General features: G+C 47.2%; 1 protein-coding gene and 1 non-coding gene across 4 annotated transcripts; both read right to left on the reverse strand.

Annotated features, from left to right (window-relative positions):
* Positions 1-6,444: 6,444 nt before the first annotated feature.
* Positions 6,445-14,736, reverse strand: ZNF488 (zinc finger protein 488). Of its 3 annotated transcripts, none has more exons than XM_057505788.1 (2): positions 14,620-14,736; positions 6,445-8,725 (listed from the first exon to the last, which is right to left on the reverse strand). In XM_057505788.1, the coding sequence occupies exon 2, from the start codon at positions 7,865-7,867 to the stop codon at positions 6,905-6,907; it is 963 nt and encodes a 320-aa protein (XP_057361771.1). In that variant the 5' UTR covers positions 7,868-8,725; positions 14,620-14,736; the 3' UTR covers positions 6,445-6,904. The 3 variants fall into 3 exon arrangements, with proteins under 3 accessions (XP_057361771.1, XP_036775285.2, XP_057361770.1); XM_036919390.2 differs by lacking the exon at positions 14,620-14,736 and having other exon boundaries at positions 6,445-8,019; positions 8,646-9,277; XM_057505787.1 differs by lacking the exon at positions 14,620-14,736 and having other exon boundaries at positions 6,445-8,019; positions 8,587-9,277.
* Positions 14,737-16,282: 1,546 nt separating this feature from the next.
* Positions 16,283-16,389, reverse strand: LOC118929372 (U6 spliceosomal RNA). Its single transcript, XR_005031562.1, has one exon. It is a non-coding gene; the product is annotated as a U6 spliceosomal RNA (small nuclear RNA).
* Between the last annotated feature and the right edge of the window lie 2,759 nt (positions 16,390-19,148).

Genomic DNA, 19,148 nt, shown 5'->3' on the forward strand with positions numbered 1-19,148 from the left:
CAATATGAACCCAGGGGAAACAGACTCACTAAGAAGCAGTGAGGTGATTAGGAGCCCAATTTCTGACTTGAGCTTGCCTGGGTGAGAAGATTAGGCTAGCCACTTCCTAGCTGTGTGACTCTGGGCAAGTTACTTCACATCTCTGGGCCTCAGTTTTGTTAGCTGTACAATGGGAGAGATAATAGCACCTTGGGGCTGTGAAGATTGATTGAGTTAAGCCAGTGCCCAGCCAAAGTCACCTGTCATTGTTTCTCCACGATGAAGCTGGACACCCTGGCAGCCCACTTTCCCAGCTCCCTGGCAGTAGGGTATAGGCATGTGGTCCTGTCCAGGCCCAGAGACTCCTGGGCAGGCTGTTTAATCTGGAGCAAGTGGCCTGGGGGAGCTGGGCAGCAGCAGTGACCAGATGCAGTGTGCAGGGCAGCACAGCCATGCCCCTACTCAGCAGGGGCAGCAGCGGTGTCCTTTGCAAGCGAGTCCCCTGAGCAGCTCCTTGTCCCTGTCTACTGTCCAGCCTGAGCCCCAGCCTGCCCACCCAACACTGGGTGCAGCTCTCAAGACATCCTTTTCTGCTTCAATCCATCACAGACTGTTTGCATACAACAAATTACACTGTGTGGTGCAGGCGAGATCTGAACCCACGTGTGTCTGGCTCCAAAGCCCCTGCTCTTTTCACCAAAGCATGAAGACTCACCAGGTCTGGTCTGGGAAGAGGTCCTAATGTGGGGAACCTAGAGTTCTGCACAGACCACAGGAAAAGGTCGGCCTTCTTGATGCGAGCCTTCCTGCATTATTACCTGCTTGGAGACAGAAGACTGGAGAGAAGGAAAAAGGAAAATGAAATCCCACCAGGCCTCTCTTCTGGTGGCAAAGCCAGGTGACCCACAGCTGCCTAGAAGCCTGTGCTCTGACAGACTGCAGGGCCCTTAAACTCTTAATGCCCCAGTATGAGCTCATCACCTCCATCCACCCCTACCCAGCCTGGCCAAATCCTACTTCTGTTGCCAGGTCCCTATCTTATACAAAGTCACATCTTCCTCCAGAAATCAGGGAGGAGATCGGAAAGATGCTCCTGGCTCCCACCTCTCTCTCTCCCACTCCCGACCCTGGGTCCATACAATCATCAGAACCCAAGATGAGCTATCTGAGTTAATAGCATTCTGCTCTGGGTCCATCCTGCCATCCCCTCTCCTTTGTCTAAGGGTCCTGGTGAGGTGCCTAAATCTCCACCACAGCCTCCTGCCCCATTTCTGTGCCTGGGCCTGCAGCAAGGGCCACTTCCCTGCCATACATCCTTCTCAGGTCTCCCCCTGCTTGAGAACCCCTCAAGGCACCCACTAATCTACACCAAGAAAGGCTGGGCTAGGCTGCCCGCCCCTCTACCGAGGTCTCCCCAGCCCACAGAGAGGCTGGATCTTCACCACCAGGATCCTTGCTGGAGCCTTGCCACAGGCCTTGGTACAGCAGGGGCCGGGGACCATGCTGGAGCACCAGAGGGGAGGAGCCCAGCTTTTGTCCCACCTCACTCACCCTGCCTCCTGTGTCCCTGCATCTGCCTGCACACCCATGTTGTGTGACAGTGAGGGCCCCGGCTACCCCCTCAGCATTGATGTAACGAGAGGGCATGGCTCAGAAAGAGAAAGGGTGCTGCTGAAATAACACCAATGGGCAAGGAAGCCTGCCTCTAGGTCCCCACTGGAGGGTGCCCATGTTATACCTCTTGGTTCCTATGGGATTAGCTGCCTAAGGACTCCTTGCTTCCTTGATGATCAGTGGGGCTGGTAGTGAAAATAGCCTCCTAATCCAAGCAGCTTAGAATACCAAGGGTATCAGAGGCCACTAACTTCCTGTCTCCCACCCCAGGAAAACACAGGATGGCTGAGGAAGAAGAAAATTAAACAACTTCAACCCTCCTCCCCAAATTTACTGCTTTCCCAACCCCCATTCAAAATTGGTTTCTGAAAAATTCTTCTCTCCTAGGAAATGGCACAAATCAAAACATACTGGAGAATGATTCGTTTTTAAAATAAAAGACTTATTCTGTGGTATTCAGTTATTACTATGTGATCTTTAGACCTGCATGACTACAAAAAAAAAAAAAAATCAAAATTAAGCAAATAGCCAAGGTGTGCAAAACTTTCTGAAGTGTAAGGGAGGCCTGCAGCCTCCAGGGGGCACCAGCACCGTCCAAGGAGGAAGGATGCAAGGTTTGCCTGGGGATAACTCCTGCTGACTTTGACCCCTGTATAGGAGTCTCTCCCAGATGAATAGGTAGTATGTGTTAGGTTAGCTGGGCCAGACCCAGAACCCAGACTGTTCCAAAGCTGGGAGTATAATAGAGTTATGGGTCTCCAGCCGCCGGTTCCTGCCTCTCCCCATCACCACCACCACTGATGTGCTTCCTTAAGTCCATGCCTTTTTGGTCATCAGTTTTAAAAAGATGACTAAAGCTGTTCGCTACTGATTTCACATATAGTCCTGATTAATAGCCATTTTTGAGGCCTGTGTTCCGCCTGGCACCAAGGGGACACCCAGGACATATGAGCTCCAAGTATCAGGAGCTCCTCTCCTTTTCCCTTCCCTTCCCACAAACCCAGTGGACTTCACCCACTTTCATTAACCTAATTATCTAGCTATTTGAGTAGGATCTCTGGTCTAAGATTCAGGAATTGGCCAGAAGTAGAAATTTAGGATCCCAGCCTTGTTGAGGTTTTACTTCTCTTCCAGATAAAAACAAACAGAAAAGCAGATCTTGGTTAAAATTGAGAATTACAATGGATCTGAATTCAGAATATCTTATTTTAGTCTTATTAGCACATTTTGGTGACTTTTATAAATCTTCAAAAGAATGGCTGCTGCCTGGGGGATAATTTATTGAGATGTAAATTGCTCTTTTTCCAGCTGCTATAAGTATTTTTTCTTCCCTATTCCAAGAAGTTGGCCAAGCCTTTCTATTATTGTCTCAGTGACTTCTGTGCTGCATGACCAATGACAGCATTGCCAGAAAACCAACAGGCCAAGATGCCAGGAGAAGTGGAGGAGAAAAGATAGAGCATGTAGGAGGATAGAGGCAAGAACACCACACAGCATGGGGAGACCACATAATGCTTTAAAAGGATACCTGCTTAGGTGGGGTATATAGGGGAACTTCCTATAAACTTGAGAGACAGGGGAGAAACTTGAAAATGAGATTGCCTGTCCTAGCAGAACCACAGAGGATTGGAGCAGATTAAATCAGATACCAAGAATATAAGAAATCTGGCAATCCTTACCCCAGAATTGCAGAGCAAAATTCATACCTGCTGATGTGATATTTTGTGGCACCACTACTAGCCGACCTCTAGCTGGTGCAGAAGGTGGCAGAGAGGGCTTGGGCAAAGTCATGATTAAAAGTGACTTCTCGCCAGTGACTATAGGACAGGAGAGAAGAAGGGATGAGACAGGATTTGACTGCCTAGGGGACTTGGGAGCCTAGCATGGCGACAAATACGAGCTGCCACATTAATCAACTGTAAGTCATAACATTCATAAGTCATCTTTGAGCTTGTCAACTTAAATGGCTGCAGAGCAACTTGCATCTACATCCATTTTTACCCCGTGTGAACTCCATCTTAAAAAGATGAGTTGGGAGAAAATGTTTTGCTGTGCTTCTTCATAGCTTTAATTAATTTAATTTGATTAACTTTGACTTTTCTCATAACGTCTCCCTTCCTTGTGAATGGTGTGACCGTTGCTAGTGATTCCATCTGTGGCCTCAGCAAGGTTCCTAGAGGAGTGTGGACAGGCCAGATGAGATGCACATGTCTAGACATCTCAAGGATCCTAGCCTTGACACCATCACTTTCCCTGCATCACTTTGCAGGTCAGCTCATCAGTGGCCCTCAGTGTTCACTGCAGTGCCAGGGCATGCACTAGAACCCAGCATTTCTTTCCATTCTAAGTTTCTATTTTGCTTAGTATGATGTATTTATGCCTTTCAAAGTGGTTTTGCAGAAGTTACAGGCCAATCCAATAAACCAGAGGAGGACAGCTGTGCATACCTTTGACAGATTTCAAGACACTTGTGAAAAGTTAATTTAAGGTTTATTAGGGGAAAGGCTGGAACCAGGCATCTCATTCATTCCCTCAACAAACGTCTGTTGAACACCTGCTATGTGCCTACAATGTTCTAGTTGCTGGGGATACAGCAGAGAACAAAATAGCAAAAATGCCTCACAGAGCTTATGTTCTAGTAATGGGAGACTCAGTAAATAAGGCAAATTAGTAAAATAACATAGTGTGCAAGGAGTGAAAAGTGCTAAAGAGAAAGGTGATAGGAAATGCGAAGGGGGTCAAGTCAAGTTGAAATTTTAGACAGGGAGTCAATGCCTGGTCCCAAGCCCCAGTTTTTAAACCATCCATGATGCCATGTGACACTACACTGAGCATTTGTGCGGCAGGCTGGAAGGATGTGAATTCAGAGTCGGGCAGTCCTGAGGTCTTATTCTGCACCACTTCTCCTGAACCCATGGTTTTAGGAAATTCAGTTAACTTCTTGGAGCTTAGTTTCTTCTGCAGTAAAATGAGAATTAAATACCTACCTCCTGGGAATGTCATGAAGATTAAATGATGTAAGGGATGTCAGTGCATAGTGTGGAGCCTCAAAGTCAAATCCCATGAGGTGCCCTTTCCTGACCCACATGTGACAGCCTCAGCCCCCTCTGGGCACAACCTCTCTGTGGGAAAATTCTGCCCAGGAAGGGGCTGGTTTGCAGAATGGTCCTTGTCTCTTTCAGGAAATGTGGGGCCTCCAAGCCTCCCAGTGAGACTGGAGGTGCTCTGCAGCAACGGCTCCTTCAAGATGCAGAGGAAAATGGCTCAGGAGTCATCTTTTCTCCTCCAGGCCAACATACTTGCTGCACCCAGAGGCCCCCTCACAGTGCCTCTCAGAGCCAGCCCTCCCTTGTGCTGGTCAAGCTCCTCTCCTTCAAGGCCTTCCTATGTCTCCATCTCAGAGGGCCGCCTCCCCCATTCAGTCCTCCTCACATTGGCCATGTGGCACCTGAGGACAGCCACCACCCTGGCCCACCCCTGGTCCCCCACTGCCACTCCCTGCCAGAATCACCAGCCCTGCTGGACTTTGAGTCTCTGCTCACACTCACACTCCTCAAAAGGCCTCTGAGGGCATGGTGCTCCCCTCCTCACATTCCTCCCATGTGCCTGACACCCCAGTGCAGGCCTCTGTTCAGTATCTGTCACAGCACTCTGATCACCTCCCCCTTAACATGGACCATGGGTCAAATTCACTGTGTCACCCGCAAGGCCTGGCCAAGACCCTGGCACATGGGCACCCAGGGAGGCTGATAAATCAATACAGGACTGGCTATGGGTGAAGGAAGGATGGACATGTGGGTAGCAGTGGGGAGAAGGGTGAGGTAGAGGGGTGGATGGGTCTTAGTGGGCCAGGTGACATGCTACTGACTGGGACATGGTGGGCATCCTGGACAGAGGGACAAGTGGTGGAGTTTGGGGGTGTTTGGGTGGCTCCTGGCTGCTGACTGAGACCCCCACCGGCTTCTTTCCAACCACAAACCTGAGCTCTGTGACAGGCCCCACCAGAGGGTTGAAAGTTGCAGGTAAAATGAATAAATCCTGAAAGTGAGGTGGAAACCAGCCATAAGACCCCACTGACGAAAAGAAACCCAACCTGCATTACATCATGGTTTATGACCTGAGTTATGCCAGGACAAACACAGATAAATAGATTATTTACTAAGAGAAATGAGATACACAGCAGATAAGAATTCTCCCAGTTCTTCCAAAGTTTTGTCTTAAGCTTTCACACATGTTCACTTCCTGACCTCTAAGGAGTATGTGTGTGGATGTGTTGCTCCATTTTTCCCTTTTCATATATTCAGAAAGTGGAGAACCGTGGACCTGGTGTTGGTTGCTGAATTACTGGTTCCAGCTCTTCATGCCAGGGTGGTGTGATTGCACACACATTCCCTCCTCATGGCTTCATGGTGCGCAGTGTGCACATTTCACCCATGAACTTTGGACTTGCCACTGACTTGTTTTGGCCAAGGGGATATTAAGGGAAGTGACCCAAGCAGAGACTTGAGATGTGCTTGTGTACTTGGAACTTCAAACCATGAAAAAAGCATGACCTGGCTAGCCAATTAGTTCCAGGGAAACAGTATGAACCTAAATACAACCTGCAGCCTAACGGCAGGTTGTATTACAACCGGCTTAGGCTTACAACCTAAGCCCAGACAAGACAGCTCAACCCAAGCCAACCCACTGACCCTCAAGTAAGAAAAATTGATTTCAGTTGTTTGACACTGCAATTTTGTGATATAGCAACAGCTGACTGATCTGGACAATAATAAATATCATTTATTCAATGATGGCACTGTGCTAGGCACTATGCCGACCATTTTCCACCTAATCCTGACAACATCCCTAAAACACAGGAGTCATCATCTCCATCTGGGGCTCAGATGGTTAAAGCAGTTTGTCCAAGGTCAGGGCTAGTACGTGAAAGACCCAAGATTCAAATCCAGGTTTGTCTGCCTCCCAAGCCTTTGCTGAGTGCTGAACTTGCCTCCGTAGAGAGAAAAAGGAATGGTGACACAACAGGGCCGCATTCTTGAAGCTGTTAGAGACACTTTGTGCCTAGTAGTCCCAACATCCTGGATTAGCAAAGTACATTGTTTTATTTCAGAACTTTATTTCCTTCAAAGCACATCACAGCCAAGGGCTGTCTTTTTCAAATTCTGACCAAGCTTTTCATATATGAACTCAGAGGCAGATGGCCCTGCAGACAACTGTGATCAGTCTTTCCCAAGGAAGCCCTAGTGAGCCATCTCTGCCTCACTGCCAAATGCTGGGGGCTGTACCTAGAGGTTTAGTGCACAGCCACCTCTTAACTGTGAGAGGTCATGTGTCGGGAGAGATGGTGGCGCTCCCGGAAATACTCATGGCAAATGGGGCATGTGACAGCCTCCTCCCTCAGCTTCTTAGAATGTAGGTCAGGCCCCACATGTTCCTTTTTGTGGTGGGAACGCATGTGGAAGACCAGGTCAGAGGTCAAGTGAAAGGAGAGGTTGCACTTCGCACACCAGTTCTGGGTAGATGGGCCCAGGGAAGTGAACGTGGGTGGCAGGAGGGCCCAAGAGGCAGTGGAGGAGGAGGAGGAGGGCATGGGTATTTGGGCCCTGGTATGCTTTAGTGATAGTGTGGGGACACCCAGGAAGGAGCTGCAGAGAGGAACATTTTGTGGCAAGGTTTGGAGTTTCCAGAAATGACCCACCAAAACCTTGGAATTTGAAAGTCGACCCCAATAAGGAACATCTACCGTGTTCAGTTCCAACAGCTCTCCCAGGACATCTGCAGGTCTGCCTGCCTGGTAGACAGAGGTTGTTGGCCCAGGTCTCCCTGCTGGACACCTGGCTGGTTTGCTGAAGGCGCTTCTCTGCTCCCCTTGGCCTTGGCTGGGCCACACAGCAAAGACCATGCTGCCAGCTGGGTCCCTGGGGACATCCCAAGTCAGCTGCTGACCTGCAGGGACATCATGCTCTTTCTCCTTTTCCTGCCCATCTTCTAGCCTCTTCTTGAGCTGAGGCACCTCCCTGAAGGCACTCTGTCCCTGTTCTAAGCACACTTTCCGGGCCAGTGGCTCTCCCAGTTTGAGCATGCCTGGGGTTGCTGACAATGTCAGCTCACCATGGGCATCATCCTGGCCACCACTGCCCATGGCAGCTCCAGAGCCCAGGCAGTTTCTTTTCTCCAGCAGCACCAGCTTGCAGCCCTGACCCTGCTCAGGTTCACCCAGCCGCCATGTGTTTTCAACTGAAGGGCTCCACAGAGCCCCCTTCCCAGCAGCCATGTTGACTAGCAGGGTGTGGGCCAGCTGACAAAGCTCCAGCTGCTGTCAGTCTTCAAGGTTTTGGTGTTCTGCAGGGTTCATTCAGGGAGGAGCCATGAAATTGAAGACCTCCAATGTGACAGATGGGCCAGCCACACCTGGACCCCAGGACTCTGCAGAGGGAGGAAGCAATGTCAGTGAGGCATGCACTTTTCACTCTTCTTTGCATCCAAAGAACCCTGACTCCTACAGAGGCAGCAGCTTGCCCTGACTCAGAGCGCTTTGCCACCAGCTCTCCCCTGCAGGCTGCCATCAGGGAGGAAGGAGCGTAGCATACAATGCTGCTGCCCAGAGGCGAGGCTCAGGCTGCCCCCAATGCTGCCAGCATCCTAGCAGCAGCCACTACATTAGCAGAGCACACAAGGCGTCCACAGGCCAGTTCTGACTTCATGGGCAATTCCAACATGTTGCACCCCAATTTAAGGTAGTTTTCATTTCTTGCTGCTCAGCATACTAATATTTTCCCTAAACTGTCATGAGTGCCAGGACACTTTAAGCAGCTGGAGACAGGAACTCCTGCAGCACAGATGTTCAGAAGGTAAAAGCTGGACAACAAACATACAGGCATGATAGGCAGCTCGGGGTTGTGCTTGGCCACCAGTCCCACACCTAGGGGGCAGCCACCTCTCCACCTGGCCCTGCCCCTGGAGCAAGGGAAGGTCTCCCCTGTCTCTACTCACCAGAAGTGCCCCATTTGGTTCTCCTCACACATCAATCCATTTCCTTCTCCTCCGCTCACCTGTCAACTGTCCTCTTGTGCCACCCTGCTGGGCATACTCAGGTGGACCAGCCTCCACTTTGACCTCAAACTGCTCATGGCTTGGGAGGGAGACACAACAGGGCCATATTGTGATGGTGGCACCAAGGAGAAGAGGGTGCCATCGACCCTGCTGGGGAGGCATTCATCCCTGCCCTTTTCTAATTGGCTCCACCAATGATTTCTTGAAACTAGGAGGCCCATCTTCAAACACTCCCCTCAGCTGGAGAGCCGTACTGGATGAACTAGACCCTAAATGGTCTGAGTTTTCATCATTTGAAAGTACTTGCCCCTAGGGCCCAGGAGGACCCTGGGAAGTGGGCTGCTGAGCTCTTTCCTCTTTGGGCTTGTTGTAGATAAACACCATGTGGCTCATGTCAGCTCCTTCCTCTTGCTTTCCTGCAGCCCCAAGGTACCCTGCCCATTCTCTCTGTCTTGGGGGCATGGGACTTGACAGGCACTATGCGTGTCAGCTCTTTGTCTTCACTCCACCTGAAGGGTTACCAACCTCTTCTTAGATGAGGACAACATGGGTTCTAAAAGGCTTAGCACCGGGCCTGATGTTCTCTGCAAGGATGCCAAACAGCTGCGATTAAAACCCAAGGGTGTGCCCCAAAGCCTGCTTTGGTTACACTGCCCACATGCCCCATGCTGCCCCCTGCAGTGAGCACCCAGTCCAATCAGTGTGCCGCCAGGGCAGTCTGAGCCACTCCTAATGTCCTTTCCAAACAAGTTCCTCAAAGGGGATGCTGCAGCCACCAGAGATTTGTGCTGCCAATGTTTCTTAAAGGGGCAGAGGGCACTACAACAGTCCACCTCTCTCAGCCTCATTTTCCCATCTATAAACAACTGCTGGACTAAATTATCTCCACAGTCCTTTCCAGATCTACCAGTGTATGTCTCCAATTAGAATGAAGCCATTTTACCCCTATTCTCAAATAACCGGTCTGCTTGAAGCCCTATTGCTGAGCTTCTATGAGATCACACAAAGACACATACACACCCAGAAACACTCACACCTTCACCTGCACACACAGTCACACACATACACACTCACTCAAATACACACATACACATATACTCACACACACACACAGAGGCTTACACACACGTCACCTCCACCATTTCTATCAGACAGTTCTTCAGATAACAGTTTAGAACCACATGATGTCTTCTCAAGCCTGAGCAGGAGCCCGCCCTGCTGTCCCCCTGGTCCACTGCACCCCTGCATCTCTTTGCGCACAGCCCCACTGGGCCACCTTCACAGCAAAGGCAACTTTTGCCAAACACAGCTGTGTAGGCCCTGCTGTCACTAGTCTCCAGACTGCCCTGAACACAGATATGACAACCCTTTCCTCATCACCACATTTGCTACCAGCATGCTTCACAATATTGACAAAGAAGTCACTGTTTAATGACTTAATACAACATATGTATCTACATTCCAGAGGCTTCATACACTTTATTTCATGGAATTTCCCAGCAACCACATGCAGGAAGTTGAATATCTCAACCCAAGTGCACTCATCTCCAACCTGTGGAATGCCACGTTGCTAAGTGTGGTGCAGCTGTCCAGCTTTCTGAGACTTTTGGAGTCTGGATTCTGCCAATTGCTGTGTGATATCCACCAAAATTCATGCTCCATCAATGCTATCATCCAAATCTTAATAATAATGATGAAAACAGCTAGAGTAGAAGGCACCTACTACTACTAAAGAATAAGAGTAGATGAAGATATAATAATAATGAGGAGGAGAAAGGAGTAAAGGGGATGATATAACAATACTACTAATGATATTGATAATGGAATGAGGAGGAGGAACAAAAAGGAAGAGATAAAGAGAAGAAAAAGGAGGAGGAGGAAGGGGAAGAGGTAGGAGGAAGGAAGGAAGAGGAAGAGGAAGAAATGGAGGAGATGAACATATAGGAAGAAGAAAGGAGGTGGAAGACAAGGGTAGAAAGAGGAAGAGAAGGAGACAATGGTACTGGACTGGCCAGGGACCTCTGGCATGCCACCCAGCCTCCCCAAGGGTCCCCGTGCACACATGCATCAGCACTACTGGGTTAAGGTTGCTCAGGCAAATACAAGGAAAGTCCTATAAAACTGGGATCCCACCTAACTTCAGTTCAGTCTGTCTGTGGCAATCACCAGATCAAAATGACAAATGAAGTGAGTCTGACATGGCGTGTCCCCAGTGAGGCTCTGTCAGCCTAATGCCCATCTCTTCTTGCCGAGGGACTCACAGGCTCTCTCCCAGAGTCAGCCTCAGACTTTGAGTCTCATCCAGCACCAGGCTGCATGCACCTCTCCCATGATCCCTGACCTCTCAAATCACCTCTGTAGATGTATGATGCCATTTCTAGGATCACTCCATGTCCTGGTCAGTGAGTTCTGGGTCAGGAGACCACATGCACAGCAGCTTGGTGCTCCGTGCCTCACTCCTCCTTCCTCGTGGGACCAACCAAGCCCCTTTACAACTGGAGGTGGTTCTCTGTCCAGATGATCACTGGGAAAAGCAGAGCTTCTCTGTCCTCCTTCCCCTTCTGCAGACACCAGCTGCCCTGGCAGTGAGTGGATCTATTCAGCCCTTGTTCTCTGTGCTTCCATGCAATATTAGGGGACCCTTTACTGTCCACCACTCTCCTTAAGAGCCTCAGTTCATTCTGGGCTCTTCCCTTCTGACACTGTTTACTCATCTTGGTCACTCAGGTGTGTGTGTCCTGAAAGGGATCCTTCTTGTTGTTCTTCATTCTTTTCAGTCTGAGCTCAGCAAGAAAACCCTCTGAATCACACAGACATCTTTCAGTACCACCCCAAGGTCTTGCTGTTGAAAGAACCTGATTTAAATCCCAGACTCTCCAACCTTCCCTGAGCCCTTAGATCATGGGAACATGAAGTGATGATTTTTGAAACCTTGTAAAACTGAGCTCCCCAAGTCGACAGGGTGTCTGACCTTCCCTACTGGGAGATATTTCTCCTTCAGGCTGTCAATCTTTTTGGGCCACCAATCGGGGATCTACTGACCAACATGGGAAATGCTACATTTTGAGAGGTGACACCTCACTCCATCACACATTGTTAATAGCACATGTTTCTATAATACCCATACCCAGGCTCTGACTGCAGACTCTGAGCATTCCTTCATCTGGGAACCACTGGCCACATTCTCCTACATATATTCTTACCTTTATGTTCATGCCATAACCAAACTGTCCTACATAACCATTGAAGGTTACATCTCACAGGGGTTTAGTGCACAGGCTCTCAGGTCAGATGCCTGAATCATAACTGGCTCCACTCTTACCAATCCTGTCACCATGGGAAAGGTGCTGATCCTCTCCCTGCCTGTTACTTCATCTGTAAAAAAGGACCACTTTGGTGTCCACTTCATTGTGCAGTTGTAAAGATTAGATGGATTAATATAGCTAAAGTGCTAGAGAGAATCTGGCTTAATAAATGTTGGGTAGCAGAAATTTATCAATATACTTCCCAGCCAGCCCTCACAACTTATCAACTACCACACTAGCAAAGGAGTCAGACTCAACCTCATGGTGGTCCTCCCTCTACTTGTGTGCTCTACTTGGCTTCCTAGATGGTAGAGATGTTTTCTAGGCACCCTGGAAGATTCTGAAACATAATCCTCTTTCTACCTCTTATACACATGGATTCTGAGTTCCGGGTTTTTCCTAAGAAAGGAAACACACATTTGCTAAGCATCCTCCTAGCCCTGGAACCCTGGAAAAATTAAAATTGAAGAGTTATCCAGGCTTTCCTGGAGGCTGGCTGGTGGCTGGGAGAGGGGAAGGCTTCCCAGCCAGCCTCCACAGGCTTTGTGTCCCACTATGCCTACATCCCTCCAGCAGCAATGCCTGCTGTGTTCAAGCAAAACCAAATGCAGGATTCTCAGGATGTAGCCAGCCACAAGCCCACAGTGAGGTTGGCTGGAGGCCTAAAACAACTTGACCATGCAGACCAATTCCAGTGACAGCCTTCAGGGGAAGAGTCCATGCACTGACTTTTATCAGATGGATTGGCCAGACTCTACCTGATGCCAACAGTAGCATCACCTATTAGGAAGGAGAGAGTCTGCCTACTTAAAGAAGAAAAAGAAATTTTAAAGCATTGCAGCTCAAGAATTAGCTCTGAATTTTAAAAATTGGTGTGATTATCTGTTTTAAAGAAAAGTTACCTCCTGGATTTCTGGGGGAAAAAAATCTGCTAAGCAAAGCAAACATGACATTTCAAAATTATTTGCAGAGTATCCCTTTCATGCTCACTTCCCCCCGCTGCCCCCCGCAATTCGGATACGTTGGTAGTAGGTGGTTAAATGACTTCAGACACAACTTAACTCTTCAATCCAGAAAATAGTCTCCCAAATCAAAGTTCCACATACCTATGAATTTGCCAAACATGTTCTTTGAGCTAAAATGAAAAACTTCTTTCACTAAACCCACTGCAATGCTTTTCCACCATGTTTAATTTTTGTTCATTTTTTCTGTTTGATTTATCTACTGGAATATTTCCTTTCTCATCAAATGAAAAGTAAAATAAGCTGAATTATTATTAAAAATAATAATAAACTAAAAGGATAGATTAAATTATTTATTTGTAAGAACCCAATGCATTAAGTGTTAGGTGGTAATTAATAGCTTCCACAATAATCAAGTTTTCTTTTTACAACATAGTATACATAGTATGTATCTGTATTTGTGTGTTTGAATACATAAGTACATGTCATAAAATATTAAATAATGAAATCATGTCTCTAACAAGATTAAATTTTTAACAAGCAAAAATGCTTTAATAGACAATATTTCTATTTTATTCTTCAAAAATGAATGTTTTGCTTTTCTAAACTGCTTCACTTACTATGTGTCTAAGGATTCTTTCATATTAAGATGAAATATTTTCATGTTGGTGGTCCTACCCAATGGACAAAAAAACATTAATTTCAAATGTCTCAACAATTGCTGTAAAATGCCTGTCTCATTCAACAGTAATTATGTAACTTAATTTCTGCTCATCATCAGCATTGACAAGTATATATTTTAGAACTGTACAATTCTTATTTCAACTCTCACCCAAGTGGTTCACATGCAAAGCCCTGGCTTCCCTTTTGTCTACTCATAAATGAGCTCTGAATCCGACCCCCCCAACCTTGCACTGACTGCATAGGAGGATGGCATGGGCTCCGCGGTCCCTTAAATGTTCCTGCAGGGTTTAGCTTCCTGGTGTGCTGTCTGTGCCTATTACCAGGCAAATGTCAAGGAACGGATTCAATCAACACCTTGTCTGTAAAGCCAGGTGTTTTCTTTCAGCTCAGCATGAAAACTCAGAGATTTATAAATTGATCATTTATGTACTTTTCCCAAAACAGACACTGAACAAACTACTTGCCCAAATCTTTGGATACAAACTGTTGGAGAAAGGATCTGAGGCAGATACATCATTATTACTCTAATAACCAGCACAAGCTCTGGTGAGAATAAGGGGGCAACACGGGATGAGTGGATGGGTGCATGAATGAATGAAGAACACTGCAACCCAAAAAGTCAACCTAGGATGATGAAAAAGAAATCAGAGGCGTAATTACTGGTGAAGGAGGGAAGCAGGGAGAAGGGAAGACCCAGAGAGATGGAAAGAGAAGTAAAAAGAGAAAGGGGTAGGACAGGAGAAATAGATAATAAAGAGATAGACAAGAAAAAGTGAGAAAGAGAAAAACACGAAGAGACAAGGAGACAGAAAACTGAGGCAAAGGGCAGGGACAGGGATGGCACGGGGAGAAAAAAAAAGAGACGCAGATGGAGAAAGCTGGAGGCAGAAGAAAGAAAAGAAATGGTCAGTCAGAGGCAGCCCTGAGAACTCTGCCCTGGGAAAGGCTGGCAGGAGGGAGATGAATCCCGATACCCACGCCCCCTCGCGGCAGGGTCCTGGGGCCAGGACGGCGAGTCTCACCTTCGCTCTCCCTCCGCGCTGGGCGAGGGAGATGCGCTTGCAGCCCCGGCGCTGGCAGGTCTGGCGCCACAAGACTTGGGTGGGAACTCGGCTAGCGAGCCCTGGAGGCCCTCCGGACCCCGCCTTCCCGGACCGGGTCCGCCTCCGGGGCGGGGCCGCGGGGCCGCGGGGCCGCGGGCTCGCCCCACCCAGGGCTACTTCGGGGGCGGGTCTGCGAACAGACGCCACAACGAAAACCTGGCTGCTTGCGGCAGATTGAATCTGACGCCCAGGCGCACTCCTGCACTCGGCCGCTGGCAGCCCGGCCCTCCCGCGGACCCAGCCCCGCGCCAGGCCCGCCGACGCAGCGGGCTGGGGCCTTTGCCTGGCGCCTCGAGCTGTGGGGCTGAGGAGGACGTCCTGGAGGCCCCGGGCCACAGCGGAGGCTGCGCTTGCCGCAGCTCACTCCCCGTGGGCGCCGCGACTCCTCCTCTCAAGGGTCTTCGGGACCTAGGCGACAGCTGCAATGGCAGCCCCGGTGAACCGCGCCCCGCGTCGACGGATCCTCCGTGCGCCGCCTGGAGACCCCATGGGCGCTCGGGAGACCCTATGGGCCCTGGGGATTCCCCTGCCCCTTCTCGGCCAAGAGGTCCCGCAAGCCGTTTCTTCGCAGCTCCCCGACTCCACTGGAGCTCTCCCTGTGACTCTGCCATGCCAGAGCCTCCTCCGTTTCGTGAATGCAGCAGCGTTGTGCCAGGTAATGGTGAGTTCTGTGACTTCACAGAATGCTAAGGTGCCAGGGAACCTAACTACTCACCGACAATAGGACAGGCAATGGCAGAAGGGGGCAAGGGGCTGGAGGGAATGGCTTCGGAGTGGGATCCATTCATGCCAGGGCTTGAATGCCCTGGGGCTCTTGCCTATAGTGAGGGGAGAGAGAGATAGGAGTAGAGTCCCAGGTAACCAGAATCGTTGCAGTGCAGCCAGGTGTGTGGGTGACATTGCTTGAATTCAGTTGAGGGTGCAGAGCAAGTTACACTGAGGAAGAAAGGGAAACCAGCCCTTCCGTCCTTTCCTTCCTTCCACGTTCTGGATGCTCTTGTGGGTAGTGAGCATGGAGATATAAGGTGACAAGGCTCTTTGCTTTTCTTCAAGGCTTTGGAATGTCTGTTACAGAGATAAGATTGTAAAGGAATAAAATTATGGTAACACTCTGGGAAGCTAATTTAGAACATACATTAAAGCTTTGTGGAATGGTTCCAAAAGCAAAACTTCTGTGGAGAGATCGTTAATGAAGATGGAAATGAGACATCATATCCCAAACATGAGCCCACACACAGCCATAGTAAAATCACAGAACTTCCAGGATGAACTTGGAAATGAACTGTCCACTTAGAATCCTATTTCTCACTGCCTTGTTACTCACAGTGAGCACAAAGCAGAGGTATATTCTGATGTACAAAGCTTAATAAGTTTATCACTCACACAATGTTGGTGAAAGAAATACTTAAGAATGTACTTCAGGATGAAGGAAACTAAGATGACAGGAGTGGAGTTCCAAGAACAAGGGTGCGCAGAGGAGTTGAAAAAACCCACCGAGTATTGTAAATACCTTTAACAATATAGATATATACTGATAATCACAGGGACAATCACCAATACAGAGAATTTTTTTTTATTGCTAAAAGCCCTGATATGCTTCATGAATTTGCCTGTCATCCTTGCGCAGAAGCCATGCTAATCTTCTCTGTATCATTCCAATTTTAGTATATGTGCTGCTGAAGCGAGCACGAGATAATTATTTTAAAGGTTGGAGAGAATGAAGTAGGGTTGGGTGTGAGGCATCTCACGGTAGAGAGTTCCAAGAAGATTTTTTTTTAATTTATTTATTTTTATTTTTTTTAAGAACATTATGTTTACTAGGCTCCCCCCTACCCCAAGTCCCCCCCACAAACCCCATTACAGTTACTGTCCATCAGTATAGCGAGACACTGTAGAATCACTACTTGTCTTCTGTGTTGCAAAGCCCTCCCCTTTCCCCCACCCCCAAAATTATACATGCTAATCATAATACCCCCTTTCTTCTTCCCCGCCCTTATCCCTCGCTACCCTCCCATTCTCCCCAGTCTCTTTCCCTTTGGTAACCATTAGTCCATTCTTGGGTTCTGTGATTCTGCTGCTGTTTTGTTCCTTCAGTTTTTCTTCTGTTCTTATACTCCACAGATGAGTGAAATCATTTGGTATTTGTCTTTCTCCACTTGGCTTATTTCAGTGAGCATAATACCCTCTAGCTCCATCCATGTTGCTGCAAATGGTAGGATTTGTTTTCTTCTTATGGCTGAATAATATTCCATTGTGTATATGTACCACATCTTCTTTATCCATTCATCTGATGATGGACACTTAGGTTGCTTCCATTTCTTGGCTATTGTAAATAGTGCTGCGATAAACATAGGGGTGCATCTGTCTTTTTCAAACTGGAGTGCTGCCTTCTTAGGGTAAATTCCTAGAAGTGGAATTCCTGGGTCAAATGGTATTTCTATTTTGAGCATTTTGAGGAACCTCCATATTGCTTTCCACAATGGTTGAACTAATTTACATTCCCACCAGCAGTGTAGGAGGGTTCCCCTTTCTCCACAAACTCGCCAACATTTGTTGTTGTTTGTCTTTTGGATGGTGGCCATCCTTACTGGTGTGAGGTGATATCTCATTGTGGTTTTAATTTGCATTTCTCTGATAACTAGCGATGTGGAGCATCTTTTCATGTGTCTGTTGGCCATCTGAATTTCTTCTTTGGAGAACTGTCTGTTCAGCTCCTCTGCCCATTTTTTAATTGGATTATTTGCTTTTTGTTTGTTGAGGTGTGTGAGCTCTTTATATATTTTGGATGTCAAGCCTTTATCGGATCTGTCATTGACGAATATATTCTCCCATAGTGTAGGGTTCCTTTTTGTTCTATTGATGGTCTCCTTTGCTGTACAGAAGCTTTTCAGCTTGATATAGTCCTACTTGTTCATTTTTGCTTTTGTTTTCCTTGCCCGGGGAGATTTTTTCATGAAGAAGTCGCTAATGTTCACATCCAAGAGATTTTTGCCTATGTTTTTTCCTAAGAGTTTTATGGTTTCATGACTTACATTCAGGTCTTTGATCCATTTTGAATTTACTTTTGTGTATGGGGTTAGACAGTGATCCAGTTTCATTCTCTTACATGTAGCTGTCCAGTTTTGCCAGCACCATCTGTTGAAGAGACTGTCATTTCCCCATTGTATGTCCATGGCTCCTTTATCGAATATTAATTGACCATATATGTTTGGGTTAATGTCTGGAGTCTCTAATCTGTTCCACTGGTCTGTGGCTCTGTTCTTGTGCCAGTACCAAATTGTCTTGATTACCATGGCTTTGTAGCAGAGCTTGAAGTTGGGGAGTGAGATTCCCGCCACTTTATTATTCTTTCTCAGGATTGCTTTGGCTATTCGGGGTCTTTGGTTTTTCCATATGAATTTTTGAACTATTTGTTCCAGTTCGTTGAAGAATGTTGATGGTAATTTGATAGGGATTGCATCAAATCTGTATATTGCTTTGGGCAGGATGGCCATTTTGACAATATTAATTCTTCCTAGCCAAGAGCATGGGATGAGTTTCCATTTGTTAGTGTCCTCTTTAACTTCTCTTAAGAGTGTCTTATAGTTTTCAGGGTATAGGTCTTTCACTTCTTTGGTTAGGTTTATTCCTAGGTATTTTATTCTTTTTGATGCTATTGTGAATGGAATTATTTTCCTGATTTCTCTTTCTATTGGCTCATTGTAAGTGCATAGGAAAGCCACAGATTTCTGTGTGTTAATTTTGTATCCTGCAACTTTGCTGTATTCTGATATCAGTTCTAGTAGTTTTGGAGTGGAGTCTTTAGGGTTTTTTTATGTACAATATCATGTCATCAGATAATAGTGACCGTTTAACTTCTTGTTTACCTATCTGGATTCCTTGTATTTCTCTGTTTTGTCTGATTGCCGTGGCTAGGACCTCCAGTACTATGTTAAATAACAGTGGGGAGAGTGGGCATCCCTGTCTTGTCCCTGATCTCAGAGAAAAAGCTTTCAGCTTCTCGCTGTTCAGTATGATGTTGGCTGTGGGTTTATCATATATAGTCTTTATTATGTTGAGGAACTTGCCTTCTATACCCATTTTGCTGAGTGTTTTTATCATGAATGGATGTTGAATTTTGTCAAATGCTTTTTCAGCATCTATGGAGATTATCATGTGGTTTTTGTCTTTCTTTTTGTTGATGTGGTGGATGATGTTGATAGCTTTTTGAATGTTGTACCATCCTTGAATCCCTGGGATGAATCCCACTTGGTCGTGGTGTATGATCCTTTTGATATATTTTTGAATTCGGTTTGCTAATATTTTATTGATTATTTTTGCATCTACGTTCATCAGGGATATTGGTCTGTAATTTTCTGTATTCCCTCCTCTTCCATTTTTTAGAAAACTTTAAGGAGAATGGGTATTAGATCTTCTCTGTATGTCTGATAAAATTCTGAGGTAAATCC

This window comes from Manis pentadactyla, chromosome 8 (assembly GCF_030020395.1).
Source record: "Manis pentadactyla isolate mManPen7 chromosome 8, mManPen7.hap1, whole genome shotgun sequence".
In the NCBI taxonomy this organism is placed as follows: domain Eukaryota; kingdom Metazoa; phylum Chordata; class Mammalia; order Pholidota; family Manidae; genus Manis; species Manis pentadactyla.